At 50.1% G+C, this 16,514-nt stretch overlaps 1 protein-coding gene across 1 annotated transcript; it reads right to left on the bottom strand.

Annotated features, from left to right (window-relative positions):
• Positions 1-2,008: 2,008 nt before the first annotated feature.
• SLC7A14 (solute carrier family 7, member 14) lies at positions 2,009-11,224 on the bottom strand. The gene is made up of 7 exons (XM_009884506.1): positions 11,026-11,224; positions 10,493-10,729; positions 9,508-9,725; positions 7,412-7,558; positions 6,209-6,417; positions 4,778-5,655; positions 2,009-2,331 (listed from the first exon to the last, which is right to left on the bottom strand). Exons 1-7 carry the CDS (start codon positions 11,222-11,224, stop codon positions 2,009-2,011), a joined length of 2,211 nt encoding a protein of 736 aa, XP_009882808.1.
• Positions 11,225-16,514: the final 5,290 nt, after the last annotated feature.

Raw genomic sequence — 16,514 nt, forward strand, 5'->3', positions numbered from 1 at the left:
TACGGGTCCTTTTGCCAAATCCTCACTCCCATCCTGAAGCCCTCGCAGAGGTCAACCTTCCCTTGGCTTGCCCAGGGTGCTCCACGTTAAGGTCTGCAGCATCAGATGCTCTTCTCCACTGGGAAAAGGACTGTAGTTTGTGAACATTTGGGACAGGAGCTGCAGGTGGGAAACTTTTGTAGCCGTGGACTGAGTGTCTCCCTCGAGCCCTTGAGCCCTGGGAGCGATGGGGACAGGTCCAGGTCCAGGGACCTTCTGCACCCAGTAGCCCGCTTGCCCGCAAAGGGTGCCAGGCCAGCTCTGCGCTGTTTTGGCAGGGTGAGCCTCATCCAGCATACCAAAGTGTTAATGCTTCTCAACATCACACATTGGAAGTCCTGCCTTATGCCCCCATTGATGTTAAATTGTCCCCTGGGATGCCAGCAACAGCCCCTGGTACTGGGGACTGGTCTGGTCTGCTCTGGGGGACCCCCAGGGATGGATCCAGCCACAGCCTTCAGCAGCTGAGAGGAGGATGGGTGTCGCTGTCTCACGGGGTGTTTCCTTGGTTATTATTTATTCAAAAAGGTGTTCCTCCATTGCAGTGTTTTAAACCAAGCATGTTGGTGATGGGCTCCAGAACTGGACCTGCTGCTAATCGCTGACTCAGCAATGCAGCTGTTGTCTGTGCTGGGGGAGATGGTGGCTGTGACCAAACCTCATCACTGCCGATGGTGCTGTGGGGACAATGGTGGCAGGGAATCTGGTGGCACTGCTGGGGGTCATGGCTGTGGTGTGGGTTTAACTATGAGAAAAGCCCACCTGCTGATCACCTCTGCCCCGCGAGCCACCAGCTCTGTTTGGTTTCAAATTGAAATATGGACACCTACAGGATGAGCAGCATTTCAGTATTTTTTCATACAGCATCCACCAAGCCAGGGTCAGAAACAGAGAAAATGGTACAAGGTGGAGACGGCAGCAGGGAGGGAGATTTCAGCAGCTGAGTCCTCTCCGTTTGCTACACGTGGCCCAGCTCTGCCAAGATATGGCAGATGGATGTTGCTATTTTGCAGGGGCATTGACATGTCCCTGAAGCACTGAAGCCACAGTGAGCTCTGTGAGGGAATTACAATGTAGTAAGTTTTGTAAAAGACACAACGTGGTGGAAACAGCGCCCAGCCTAAGACCAGCAATGCTCAGAGAAACTGTGTGTGGTTCTTGTTGACCATTCGCACAAGGTGGATTGAGCCAAGAGCAGCTCACAGCCCTCCCTGTGACCAGAAATGAGACCAGACTCCCAACCACAGATTTGGAATGTTTGGCTGTGCTGGGATTTCAAGGTTTGATTGAGACATGGACTAATTTTGAATCCCAGTATTTGCAACGCTTCGATTTGGGGTATGGGGACAGACATGGGGGTCACACTGCTGTGTGCACCGAGTCCCTTTGCACCGGAATGGGCCATGGAGATGCTGTGTGATGGGACCAACATTCCTGGATCCATCTCTGAGCTACTCCCTTGGAAGGGGTTTCTCCATCTCCATTTCATACCTACCTACCCGTCTGTCCCTCTGGCTTAGCTATTACTTCCAGGTGGTTCGAAGAAGAAAACACACATGCTAAGAAAGCGCCAAAAATGTAAGAGTGGCATCCCACTGCTGTGGCTGTCAGGTGGACATTCCCTGGGGACAACTTGTCTCGTCCCCTCACACGGCTTCTTCCACCTCTCAATGCCCTCCCAGTTTGGCACATCTCCCACTCCACCACCTCCGCTGGAGCAGCCGGTGCTGGGACATCAACCGGTGCCGGGGGATCAGCCAGCATTCACCAGAGTGGGACCCAACTAGTGGAGCCTGGACAGGCCACAGGTGTGTTTGGTTCGTGGTCAACGTCAATCACAGAACGTGTCCCGAGGACCAGAGGTGAGCGGGGTGGTGGTGGAGGACCCGGGGAGGATGGGACAGGACAGGGGAGCCATGGGCACCCTTCCTCATGGGCTGGGTGGTGCAGCATCCCGCTGCCCGCCCCACTACTCAGGCGAGTAGTCCAACTCATCGTTGGCGATAAGAGCCTCCGATGGCGGTTTGTGCCTGCCTTTGCTTTTCGACCTGCTACTCGTCCGATGGCTTTCCTTTGCTCCCGCCATTTGCTGGTATGAGAAGCTCTTGTCCTCAGAGGGACCCCAGCCTGGGTAGGCCTCACCCTCGGTGGCGTAGGAGAAGCCGTCATCCACGGAGAAGGGGTCGACGTCCACATCGTAGCGCTGGTAGGTACTCTGGTGAAGGGCCTCCTCCCGGGCACTGATCTCCAGCGTGCTGTTCCACATCCCGTAACCAAAATAGATAAGCAGACCTGTGGGGGGTGAGAGGGAGAGGGTTGGACCCCGGCTGCCCGCACTGGCCCCAAGACCCTGGATAAAACATCACTAAAAACACACCATGCGCCAAAACAGCACCTGCCCCCCAAAACTCACGTCAGGGGTGGGTGCGGGATCCAGCCGGCTCACCGCCAGCATTGTCCCACCCAATGCCAGGCTGGCACCAACTGGTGAGGGTTAAGTATATCTAAATATACCCGTAATTTTTAAGCCAGTGTATTTTGTAGTTGATGTCTGCTCCTCAAATATGTTGAGTTTGTGTTTTTAGGCTGCCAGCTGTGACCCCAGGGCTGTATGTTTTAAACATCAGCTGGGATCGTTGCTGGCCACATGATTGTGCCATCTGCAGCTTTGGTGGGACAGCAGCTCCCAGCAGACGTGTGGAGGCTCCCAAGTGCCGTCAACCCACATCTCCACCCTGTTACCCTCCCAGATATCCTTTTCTCTCTGGAGTTTTCTTACGCACTCAATCTCTCTCCTGCTGGTGCTTGCAGCCACACGTGCCTCAGGGTTGTCAGGATGAGCGTATTTGGTATGAAAACAGCTCTGAAATCCTTTCTTCCTCCCTTCAGGAGTTTCATTGCATCTTCTCCCTCTAGCCCTACCTGATCTCACCCTCCTGCACCACTGCTTTTCCTGGAAGCAAATGTATTTGGAGACCTAATTTCCAGTGGATCCTGGGATTAACCTACCCCAGACATGTACATAGAGGAACCCATACTTCTCCATATGCCGTGGCCTGGCCACGGGGGACTGCTTGTGAGGTTAAATCCAGAGTCTGTGTGGCAGGATCACACACCTCTGCCAGAAAAACAAATAGGATGTGTCCCTTGCAACAGGTGAGCAGCCATGGATGGGGCTGGTGGAGTCCATCACACACTAATGGACTGGTTTAATTGACTCGTTGCCATTGCTAGCAGCTGAAGAAGTACTAGATGTACCCATGGGGGAAGTATTTAACCACAGTGGATTAAATTGATGCTTTGGAGCCACTTTGCTTCCAGATAGAAGGGTATTTCCTGGGTCTGCAGCTTCACCTATTGCCTTTGAGGGCCAAAAAAGCACTGACCATGCCCAAGGGTACATGTGGCAGCTACTGCCCAACGGTTTGGCTTGGGTTTAGGGGACTCTCAGAGATGGAGCTTTGCTATGGGACCTCAGCCTTGCAGGACTGACTCAGGATAGCTGCTGTCCTCACCATGAAGCAAAAGTAGGAATGGTAAAATGGAGGAAAAAAGATGGCAGCAACCTTACCCTGAAGGATGGTAACCGTGAGACTACTCTAAACTGTCTGAGATGCCAAAGAGAGATCCATGTCATCTCCTGGTTCTGCCAACTGAGGTCAAACATCAGGAGGCACCTTAGAAAAGCACCAAGACTGGTGAGCCCAGTGTGGTGGCCTGTGCCTGCCCACCCCTCCTTCAGGAGAGGTGATTCCTGCCTTTATGGGAAGCTGCAGCTGACTGTGACCTTTGCATCAGTCCTCATCCTCTTTCCCCACCGTTTTCTCCCTCTCAACCCAGGACCATGAACCCTGTTCCCAAAGGGGAGGGCTGCTGGTGGGACACTTGGCCAGGGGTGGTCTTTTTGGGTGCTGGCACCATGCTCAGGGTCTGTTGTCTGCAACTGAGGCTCCTGTGGGCTGCTGCAATATGTAAGTTTAAACATAGGGTCATTATTTCTCTGTAAAGAGTCCTTGGCTTTGATATTGTCTTGTTGCTTCAGTTCTCTGTAGTCAAGGCTTGGGAGCCTTCAGGTGGAGCTATGAGAGTTGCTCTTTTCCTCTTGGTTGGTGGAGTAAATGGGTTGCAATATCAGGCAAGGGAAACTATAGACTAAGCTACGTGCCAGGAAGCCTAAATACGGCAAAAAACAGGTCCACAATAGAGCCTGCGAGTCCCGAGATCCCCCTGCCACAAAGTTAAGGACTTAGACCAAAGAAAGGAGATACAGTCCACAGATCCCTTGCCTCTGTCTCTCCCAGGGCTGTTAGGGCTGGGCAGCTCTGGGCTTTGGAAATGCAGTGCTGAGATTTTGGTGTGGGCTGCTGGAGAGCTCGAGTGGGTGAAATAGCAAGAAAGCAGGCGGATTTCTGTAGGAAACCTGCCTGCAAGGCAATTTCCAAAACCCACCTACCTTGCATCAAAAGACTCATCAAAATAGTCACCTTTGCATTGGAGCAGTTTACTTCCATCAAACTGACATTTTCTGGAGGTGTACTTTTCCATTTAGCTGTGGTTCGGGGGCTTGATTAACTGAGGTTTCTAAGAACTTCAGGATGACAAGGGGCAAACACAAAGGACTGGGTATGTCCCAGCTGAAGAAGCATCAGCCTAAGCACCCTAATTAGGGAAGTTATTATTAACATCCTTTCAAAAGAGTGTCAGTTAAAAAATTAAAATAAATGAATCTGGGACTCACCCACAAAACACCAGACGGCAAATCGGATCCACGTGACTGTGGAGAGCTTCAGCATAAGATAGATATTCACCAGCATAGCAAAGGCAGGGACGAAGGGTAGACAAGGTGCCATGTAAGGCAGCTTCTTGGGGTTTTCTGGCTGCTGCAAGATCACAAACACCAGCACGACGATGAGCAGGATCATCAGCACGACGAGGAGGACAGCCCACCAGCTCTGCTCGTAGATGTAGTCTGCCCCGAAAATGATGAAGGAGCAGAAGATGAACATCAGGACGAAGAGCAGGAGCACGCAGGTGGTGACCGTGTGGCCGGTGGCCACCGTGGGGCGGTCCATTTTCCCTGGCAGTCCAAGGTGGATCCGCATCGTGTAGTAGCGAGGGCCAATCAACTTCTTCAGCTTGATGAGGTAGATGTTCTCAGACTCATCTGCCTCTATCCCTGAGGTCATGTCAACCGTGCCATAATTGGGGTGATTCACATTGTAGGTGGATTTATCGGATTTCCCAATTAGCATCTCGTTATCCCCCAGCGATGGCAGATTTTTTGCCCCACATGTGTTGGTTGGTGGGCCAGAAAACTCTTCCCCTTCGCTCCCCGGGGAGCAAGCTTCCTTCTCGCAGTCAGCCAGGATGCCCTCCTTCTTCTTGGTGTGCTCCTCAGAGAGGAATTTGACGAAGCCATCGATGTCGCTCTCGGGCTGGTATCGGAGGAGCAGGACGCAAACGGAGACGAGCGTGTAGGCGAGCAACGTGCCGATGGACATCATTTCTATCAGGTCCCGCAGGCTGACCAGCAAGGAGAGCAATGCTGCGAGGAATCCGGAGACGATACAAGCCACTACAGGAGTTTCCGTGTAAGAACTGACGTGGGACAAAAATCTGGAGTGCGAAACAGTTGCAGAAAGTTAAAATTGCAGAACACAGCGGTTCTCTGCTGCGATAACCCTTGCCTGGCTGGAGGGACCAGGCTCAGAGCTGTGAACCCTTCAGCTCTTACTGCCTTTTGGACCTCAGACTCCAGACAGAGACTGGAAATACTGCTGAGGCTGGATCTGGAGCTAGACCTGGGTCTAACCAGCTCTGTGCAATCTGAAATGAGGACTGGGGCACTTGCAAATAAGTGCCAAAATTTTATGCATTTAAGCTGCTCTCCTTTGCAAGTAACTCTTGAATTAAAGGCTCATCCTCCCCTAAGCTGAATTTCTAGGTACCAGCACCAAATGAGAAACTTTTGCGTAGCTCCCTCCTGATTTTTCCCCCAGGGTTTTGCTTTAGTGTGTGCCCCGTTCTGCAAGCACCGAGCCCGTGCGTGCCCTGTGCTCCCTGCGGTGGGCTGTCTGGATGCAGGAGAAGTCCCCGTCTGCCCCCTTGCCACACTTCCCCTCCAGGTCCCAAGGGTGCAAAAATAAATGCCATCATGGGCATGACTGACCTGAAGAGCAGCCCGTCACCAGCCATGGCGTAAATGACTCTCGGCATGGGGAAGAGGGAGCCCAGCAAGCTGACGGTCAGTCCGGCCACGGACCCGATGGCAACGATGAACTTGGCTGCGTAGAAGCCATGGGCCACAAACATTTCCATCAGTGGGGACTCCGTGTCGATGGCATCGTACGGCACCATCAGTGTGAGGATGATGCTCACCTGAGGAAGGCGAGAGGAGCAGGACATGGGTGTCAGCTGGGGACTCGCAGGGGCTGCTTCTCAAGGGTGGAAAGCCAAAAAATTTCAAGTCTGTTTCAAGTCTGATTTGAATTATGTCCCTATGTCACAGAATCACAGAATGTCCTCTGTGTAGGGGATGTAAGATGCTAGAGGTAAGGCCTTTGAGGGCAATGAGGTGACATCTTGAACCTCGCTGCGGTGGTGATGCAGGAGGCTGGTGGGACTGGGTGGGGTTAGTAACACTCACATTGGCCATGTTCTTGTGTGGGGACAGCGCTGTCCGAGTCATGCACTCCCCATGGGACAGACCCAAAACCCAAGATGGCTTTGCTTGGGGCAACATTCTGATCCGATTTGAGCCAAAGAGAAATTGGTTTTGAGGGAAGCCAACCATGCTGCAGGACAGCCAGTGAGTGAGTTTCTTTGCAAATTATCAGAACAATATTTTTTCTCCTTCATGACTTGATTTTGCTCTTTTACAGGGAAAATCCCTGACTACAGACATGCATTTCCTGGGGTGCAGAGCATCTCCCGCATCTCTGTCAGAGGCAGTGCTGCTTTTCCCCAAAACATGGAGAAAGGTTGCTGCAATGCTGCTGCTCCTTCAGCTTTGCACTTCTGGATGCAAAAATAGGTGTGGATAGGGACGAAGTATTGGGAAAAAAAAGGCTGCCACCATCTCCCTGCAGCCATCAGAGGGATCTCAGCAGGGTGACAGGAGCCTGGGGGCAAAGCGGGCTGGGGCCGAGGGGAACCTCAGCAGGACACTGCAGTCACAGGGAAACACAGCTGATGTCTCAGCTCCCACCAAAGAAAGGGCCCTTGTCTGAGGGTCAGACTGGGACCCTGGCTCATGGGGAGGGGAGCCACACAGATGCCCAGAAGGGACCCCCTATATATATATATTTATATGTGTATATATATGCATATATATCTATTTACATACATTGACATATGTATAGCTAGTACTTACGGACACATATGCTGTCAAGCACGCGACAAGCGAGGCTGTGATGGCGTAGGGGATGGAGGTGTTGGGACTCTTCGCTTCTTCTCCCGTGGTAGCGATGATGTCGAAGCCGATGAAGGCATAGAAACACGTCGCAGCCCCTTTGAGCACCTGTGTGGAGGACCGAGTGTCTCAGTGCCAGGAGGGACGCTGGCACCCAACCAGGCAGAGGGAACTCAGCAAAAATGAAGGTGCCCAGTCCTGCCTTGTCTGAGCTAAAGGGTGAGTGGGGCAGATCAAGGGGTGCACAGGTTGAGTTGGGTGTTTCCATCTGGGGACTGACCCTGGGAACACCCATAACCCAGTGATCTGGTCTAGGGAAAAGATTTCAACGTGCAGCCTGAGGCACTGGAGGCATCTGCAGCTCACTCGTGGTGCACCGCAAACCTGTGCCTGCGCAGTGCCTGAATCTGCTGGGACATCCTGGCAGCGACAGAAGAGACAATTAACCAATTTCAGGTTTGCTTTCACAATACTCCACCCCAAATCCGTTTATATTAGCAGGGATTTGTAGCATGTTTACATGTTCCATCTTAGCAAGATGTCTCCTGTGGCAGCAAGATCCGCTAGCAGAGGAAGCCGAAGAGAGCAGCAACAGTCAGATGTGCGCCGCTTTCCAAACACTGTTTTCCTTGGAAGCCGCAGACAGGTTGGGAGCACACATTGGAGCACTTGGATGAGGAATTATTTGTACTGTTTAGTTATTTTTAATGTGATTTTTTTTTATATAAATATACAGTATTAGCAAGGACATTTATAGGATTGAAACGCTGAAGCAGGCTAAAGATTGTGTGGCTGGGAGTGAGCTAATTTGGAGTTGTAAAACCCTCGCATACATCTCGCTAGCTAGCTAGGTACCACGTGTCCATCACATCTCTGTCATCTCAGCTGTCTAGTGACAGAGCAGACAGTAATATTCAACTATTTCAGGGTGAATACATATAATTACCTTTCTTAAGTATCCCCTGTGCTCCTGGGGATCTCATGCTTGTGCTGTGGTGGATTTACTTTAACAAACGATTTGGGAGGCAACCAACTAGCTGAAAATGATGGGAGGACCCTATTGATTTTGATGTGCTTCAGATATGTATCTTTTAAAATTCTGTATTTTTGCCAGGAGTTATTCAGGGGGTTGAGTTAGATCAAAACAGCTATTTTCCATTTTCTCTTTCTCATTCCTATTGTATGGCATAAAAAGCCATAAAAAGCACAATCCAAAGGTAAATATGACCTCTGCTCTCAAATGGGCCTCAGTGCTCTTCTCCTCACTGTTGTTCTCTGGCAGAGAGGTATTGATTTACTGAAGGGAGGTGCAGGGTCTGTATAGGAGCTTGGGACGCTTTCAGTAATCAAGATTCTTGGTTTACTTTACTTTATTGCTTATTTTTCTGCACAAAACTCCAATGGAGTCGAGCAGTGTAAATCTGAGAAATTATCTTGGGTTTAGGCCAGCTGAGATATTTTCAGTCTCTGTTCATCCTTGGATAAAAACCAGTGCAAGCAAGCTAAAAAAGCCAAATATGTCCAAATTCTCAGTAAGCTTTGAGGGAACATCCATAAAATAAGTACTGGCAGGTGGCATTATGAAGTGCTCAAAACAAATGCTTGAGAACATTGTTGTTGACAACCAGCCAACACAAGTATCTCCCCCTCCGCAGAGGCTGAGCCAGCTCCTCCTGAGCGCCCTGTCTCAGATGGCCACTGCATTTTGCTCCATCGCCTGGAAATTAGTGGCATTTCCTGGGATATGCTTTCACCTGGAGTTTGGGTCTCCAGGTGGACGTTTTGGAAAAGTTCTGGGTTTATTCTAAGAGGTGTCAGGAAGTACAGGCAAAGTATTGCCCGTCCTCTTTGGGTTTGGTGGAGCGAGGAGGTCTGGATCCAAGCCCACAGCACTGGAAGTTGAAGGTCCCTGGCCAAAGCGCAGGTGGGTTTAGCAGGGTCAAGATTTGGGCAGTGCAGTGGACGTGGGGTATGGGCACCATGAGTGAAGCTGAGTGTGTGGCAGGTGGGTGGCACTGCTGAGGGGTTTTTTGTCCCTCTGTGTGCCCAGGACTTACCCCTGGCCATCCAAATGGCAGGAATTGCCCTTCAGACCAGTTGTCACCTTTGACATAGAAGAGACCAGCAATCATGATGAAGATCCAGACTGCCAGGTTAATGACATTGAGCACGTTGTTCAGCCCCACTGAGTTCTTCACCCCCATGGCCACGATGATGGTGACAATGACAGCAATGACCAGAGCAAGAAGGTCAGGGTACGACTCCTCTCCTTTCCCTAGAGAAGAGAAAAGAGCCATGTAACTCTCCATCCATATCTGTGGACAGCATCGCCAGAAACTCTGTGGGGGCTTTTTAAAACACTTTTCAGGCCCTGAGGCTTTGCAGAACTCCTTGGTCTCATTGCAAAGGTGGTCGCCAGATGCCTCTGCCTCAGCCTCTGCTAGCTGAAGTTGTTTTATTAAGGTGGTAAATCTTCATGCCGCAAGACATTATGAGGAGTTTTGGGAGGGCAGCAAACAAATGATCAGGTCCCAGTTTGCACAACATCTGCCAAATACTAATTAAAAATCGATCAAACATTAAGTTTCCATGGCACAGGTACAAGACAGCTAGCTGTTTTACTTACTGGTAGGAACCAGGGACTGTTGCTGGAACTGCTGGTCATACAGGACCACAACAGCCCTGAGTTTCTACATGGCAGTACTGCAGACACCAGCTTGCACTCTCTAAGAAGGCTCTGCGTGTGCCTTAACGGGAAGGAGCAGAGTGAGGTGCTCCTGCACCGTCATTAGCCTCTGACATTTGTCTGATTTTTCTGGGTGCTTATTCTGCTTATTTGAGCTCATCCCAAAGGGGCTCAAAGTGCTGTGTATCCCACTCCCCAGAACTCTGTCTGTGAACCAGACTGCAAAGGCAAAGTCCCAGAGGCAGACGGATGCTGAATAATGAATGAAGCCTAATAGCCGTGTCTGACTTCTGATGAGCTTCCAATTACTTTTCGGGCCCTAATTAAGGCAGGTAGCTATGCACGGCGTGACGCACCTAGTCCGTTCAACGTCCCGACGCTGTTGATCATCCAGCGGCTGATGGTGTGGTTGGCCAGCGAGTCGAACATGCTGCTGAGGGCGCTGGCGCCCGCGGCCGTGCCGATCAGGTACTCCAGGATGAGGTTCCAGCCGATGAAGAACGCCACAAACTCCCCCACCGTCACGTAGCTGTAGGTGTAGGCAGAGCCTGTGGTCTTGGGGACCCGCACGCCAAACTCAGCATAGCAAACGCCTGTTTGGAAAAATATGAAGCAACATAAGGAAAATGTGCTCGGAAAAGGAAAAAGTAAATTGCATTGGTCCCACCCACTTGGGGGTGCCAGGAGGTGCCCAGTGCTGTAATCAGCAGCAGGAGGAGCCCAGAGACATCGCAGGGGCTCATGGTGACCCTCCTTCCCCAATCGCTTGCCTTAAAAAGCAGCCCGTTCTCCTATTAAAATCAAGCTGTGAGGGATTATTTTTATTTTTGAGGATGCACAGTTCAAACTAGCCAAACCTTTACAGCCCCTTGTAGAAAAGCCTTCTCACATGTGTGTGCCCCTGATGTGGGACCCTCTGGCATGGCCAACTGCAGCTCCCCCAGACACAAAACCAAAGCTGAGGGGGAATTCATGCACAGGGAGCAGAACTGGGCAGCGCTGGTGGTGCGGTCCTTGGAGCCCTGTTTCCCTGCAGTAGCTTTGACGGTGAGAGATAGCTCTTCTTCCCCATTCAACAGTGACGCCATAATATGATTTTTCCCATTTTTCCGGGGATTTTATCAAAAGTTTTGTTTGCAGTGTCAATATTCTGACAAGTTCCCAGCGCTTTTGGCTGCGGAAACCGTCATAACCCTGGGGTTTGCCAGAGAAAGGTGGTTACACTGAGACCTGCCAGAGGACAGTGTTTGGGTTTCTCCAAAGCACTGTGGGCTTCAAGGAGGTCAGGGATGGTTCTAGCCATTGAATGGGATCCTGGACCAGTGTTGCCCAGCCCCATCCTAGAACAAGATGACACAGGAGGGCTCACACAAGGCTACGCCTCTCCCTGCCCCGATGGCGCAATCTCCAAACGCTTATCTTGAGTTTTCGCTGTCCCAATCCAGGCACAAACACTGTCCTGACCATCCCTGCTTTCCTTCGTACCCACGCAAGAGGAGTTTGAAGCCATCTTACATAGAGAACGTAAGTTATTTTAACACTTAAAAATGTTACATATAAGTCTCATTCTGAAGAATAATTGCAAAACTAACTCTGTAGAAGGAGAAAAGAAAAGCAAAAAGAATTATTTAGCTGAAACTGTTTGGGAGGAGACTTCAGTGGACTTTAATACTTTCCGAACTCCTTGTGTGCTTACTGTGTCAGGATACTTTTCAGTAAAAACCTGACCTTGACACATTGCTGTCTTGAAACAACCATTAGCTTTTATTTAAAAGGAATGGATGGACTTAGTCATAAGTTCCCCAAATATTAGTCAGAACAAGTGCTGGAAGACCACACTGCATCCTGCATCTTTTACACTGATTAAGCCCCTGCCCCGAAGACCCCAGTTCAGCTCATACAGGTTAATGGGTTAGGGATGTTACTACCATTGTGTAAACATTTAGTAATTATTAAGTTCTTTATCAACTACTTTCCTCGATTTAGAAGATAATAATTGCTTCAAAATTGCAATCAGTTCAGTACAGAGAGAGGAATGAATAATTTATAAAAACGTTATGAAGCCGCTGCTCTTACTGTAAGTGCAGTTTTTTACACAGTACAAACACAGAGTTATTGAATCCCTGAGCTGAATTTGGTGGTGGTTCTTTTATTGGTATTGGAGGATTTTGGTATTCCATTCACTGTTTAACTCGCATGCACGATGCTGGCAGTGCTTTTCAATGGGACTCTTCAAAACTTGATTTCCGTAAAGCAAGCCCAACCGCAGGAGCAGCGAGACATCCCCATCATCCAGCCCTACAGACAGTCATTATTCAAAGCTGATGAAAAATGCATACGGTCGGCAAAGGTAAGACATTCACAGATAACAACAGGCCTGAATGATTTATGAAACAGGTGCTCTGATGGGGACAAGTATCTAGTTTCTCTCTTTGATGGCCTTAAAAATCATATAACCTTTCTTGGAGGCATCTCTACTTTTAGCCAAGGACAAGATAAGGCTTAAACAGGATTGTTATTGATACAGAATGGTAACAGCAAAGCAAAGATATCAGTATGTATAAGATATTTAAGTTTTCAATTACTCTACGAGGATCCCAAAATAGAAGAGTAATCTTTCATTACGCGTTGCATACAGCGATGGATATCTGCATTAGGTATCAGCATATGTTAAGAAAATAAACTTTTTTATCATAGCGTGCAGTATCCAGTCCAAGGGACATGAGATGCAAGATCTGCTGCCCAACCCTGATTGCCACATGCTATATCAGATGGCATTAATCAAATCACTTTGCTTTGCAGTGCTGCAGGTGCTCCATCAGAAACGGGGTTCACAGCACTTCCCTCTCCGCTTAAAAAGGAAGATAATATCATAATTTATTAGAGTGCAGACCTTATCTTACTAATCTCTGCTGCATCAGTAGTATATTATTATTATTGTTGTTGTTGTTGTTGTTATTATTATTACTGCAATACAACCGCATAATAAAACCGTGTTACTCAGTTACACCTTGGCAGCCCCAGCCATTCCCCGGTACCCGGAGAGACGCAGCTCTCCCGGTGCCCCCGCTCCAGCCCAGCTCCAGGAGTGCAGGTGGAGGATGGGCACACTCTACCCACCACAACTCTGAATTTGGTGCCAGGTTTTGTTTTTTCCCCTCAAGCAAGAGCGATTGCAAGTTTCTGCAGAAAACAAGCCAAGGCAGTGGTGGTTTGGAAGAGCAACCTTTTTACAGAAGACTGGTTTTTTTCCTTGAATATTAGCTATGCTGTGTAATTGGTGTGGCAGTCGTTACGGTGGTGTAATTATATAGGTATTGACATTATTCAGAAGGACATAAATACAGCTGACTGGTTTGGTCCATCCCATTGTCCCTTCCAAGATCCCACCTACAAAACTCCATTTTCCAGATTTAATTGCCCTCTCCATTCTCTGGTTTATCTTTTTTTGGGGGGTAGGAGGCGAGGCAGTCGCAGCTTTCCATACAGCACGTGCATACGGGTTAGACGTTTTTGTGTTAGCTGTGGCTTGGGGTAACGCTGGGCATCCTGACCTGCCTGGTGGGGACCTTTGCTGGTGAGCGGTGCCTCGGCGGAGCAGGGGTTGGGACCATGAAGTCCCCACTGGCTTCAACCCCAAACCCCAGTGCTGCAACAGCCGCTGGGCAGCACAACCGGTGGTACAAGGGGCCGGTCCAAGCGCCACAGTTCAGTGGCACAGCCCTCTTGGCTGCTGCCTTGCTTTCGGTGTGCCAGGGTGGTGGTGGCCACAGTGTGGATGCTGACCCTCCCACTGCCACCTGGCATGAGGACACACATGGATCAACGAGACATCCCATGGGGCACCGGCACGATGGGAGTGATGTTGCAGGTGAAACAAGTCTTTGGGGAGGGACCTTTCAGCAGCGCTGGAGGTAACACCAATTAATTCATGCTGCTGTGCAAGAAATCCAGAAGGACCATCCTTCGTTAAGCAAGAGCAACCAATTTATCTAGGCAGGTATACAGCAAAATCCTATTTTCATCAAGCCACTGAGCCTGGCCATTGTCTTTAATCGTCACCATGTGCAGATATATAAAAGGCAGCTCCATAAAGATAGTTTCCTTAGAAAAAGGACTCCTGTTTTTCCAGCACGGCCCAAGCAGCTCATGATCAACTGCAGCTGGAGCCCCTCATCCCGGCCCTTGTCCTGCAGCCAGGCAGCACCTGAGACACATGCTCGGCTCTCCCCTGCTCCATCGTGCTCTCTGGCTGTCGCTGAGCCTGCTCCCACATTGGTATCAGGTAAGAGCATGGCAATGTTCTCCAAAACGGTGTGGCCTGGTGCTTGAAACCCCCATCAAGGGTTGCAGAGCAGTTCCCGGTGGAGAGAGTCTCTTCTTTTCTTGCACAGCCTGGCACCGAAGCCTGTGGGGTCGTGTGGCAGAGAAAACTCTCCCACACTGGTAACCATCATGGGGGAGGACCTGAACCTTGCCTGAGCTCGCAGTAAGGAGTTTGCAAAACGTGATCAACAAACTTGTATTATTTTAGGAAAGGAGAACCACTAAAGGGATGAGCAACAGCTGACAGAAAAGGCTGTGGAGTGGGTAATGGAGTTGGGTAAGACGCAAATTGCTGATTTTTGCCAAGAAGGGGTTTTGGTTAGGGATGGGGGTGAGAGTGGGGAATCCCGGTGGTTGCAGCTGATGGAGGGAGCCTGCGGTGTCCCCTGCACTGGAGGCTTTGTGGAGGAAAGTTGGGCAAATGTTTCTGTTTGAGAGCTGAACAAAAGGCCTTCCAGTGAGAGAATGAAAGAGATTGATTTAATTTATCAGTTTAATCAATGACACTGTGTCTGTAAGCGCCCTGATGGGGCACATTTTGCTTAAACCTAGAAGAAGGTATAACTGGAATTTGTGAGGCAGAAGAAATTGGGAAAAAAAATCCCTGTCTGAAACCGGGCTAAACAGTGCAGAGGGATTTAGGGATTTCCCACCTGCCCAGGAACCTGCCCAGCGGGGCTTCCCTGCCGCTGTCACCCAGCGGAGCTGAGTGGCTTTCTGGAAGCAGCTTTTTTAGCCAAAACCCTCCTGGGCTTACTTTACAGGCAGTAGGATCTGACTCGGTGATACCATCAAGGGAAAGTGGGTGATCTCGTGGTCCCATCCGGCCTTAAAACTGTGAGAAACTCCTTAAAATCTGTCTGTGCGCACTTGCCCGAGCTCAATGCCCGGTAGACTGGGAGTGACCGTGATGCAAGAACTGAAATCACTTCCCCTGTGAGCCCGATATCCCGTCTGGCTCCTGAACCCTTGCTTGGTTCTACTTGCCAAAAACGTGTTGCTGTTATAAACAACCGCAGCGTCAATGATGAAGGGAGGAAGCGGCCAAGGAAGCTATCAAAACACTGCGTCCTTCGCAAAATGCTTTCCCAGGGCTACAAAAGCAAGCGGAGATGAAAGCTGAGCGGGAAGCGGTGTGGGCTCCCATGGGCGAAGGCGGGAGGAGCTCCCTGCTGCGGGGCAGGGCTCGCGTCTGGGGTGAAAAAAGCGCCTTTTGGAGGACAGCGTGTTTTTGTTAGATGAGACCCACCCAAGCTCCGTTTGCTCTCGGTTTGCATCACGGCCAGCAAAACCCTTGCACAGGAGAGAAAGAGGGCAGTGGGAAAGGATAAAGACAGTGATGCTATCTACTGCCTTGGTTAAAAAATGGGCATTTTGGTTGATTTGTTGTGTTGGGATCTCAAATAAGCATCAGCTCTTGTTCTGGGCTGAACCAGTGCTAAATGTGTCTGAGCTGCCTTGTCACTGGGGTTCAACTGGGGAGCGGGGAGGTGGGACTGTCAGTGTGGTGGTCACCCGCCAGCATCACTGGGGTATTTCGCGGGCATGACTTTGGGGAGAGCATGATACTCGTCCCCGTCCTGTGCCAGGGTTGTGCCTCTGGGCTGCAGGCATGGAGGGGGTTCAAACTCACATGGAATTTGGTGGCATCTCCATGGAGCAGCACCGCAGCCTCCAGAGAAAGAGCATGGTGTTCTTCTACCTCCCCCTACAAAAATCCAGGGACTTGAAAAGCTGAGCCAGGTCATTTTGCTGTGTTTGCTGTTCCTGTCTTCTATCAAAGCCCTTTGCCATTTACTCGTTTCCTTATCCAACCCACGGATAAAAGCTGGAGACCAGACTGACACAGCATGCAAAGTCCTCTGAGCAGGGAGAGCAGGAACACCACATCATCGTGTTAGCACTGATCTGGAAAGGACAAATGCCAGCAGTACTGGCTTCATGTGGAAACCGCAGCTCGAGCCATATGCTCAGCTGGGTTCCTATGGAGGAGATGGAATTCACCGGCTTTTCACTAAAATACATAATTCCTCTCTCTCCGCACATTTGTTT

Source organism: Charadrius vociferus, unplaced genomic scaffold (genome assembly GCF_000708025.1).
Source record: "Charadrius vociferus isolate BGI_N301 unplaced genomic scaffold, ASM70802v2 scaffold104, whole genome shotgun sequence".
NCBI classification, from domain to species: Eukaryota; Metazoa; Chordata; class Aves; order Charadriiformes; family Charadriidae; genus Charadrius; species Charadrius vociferus.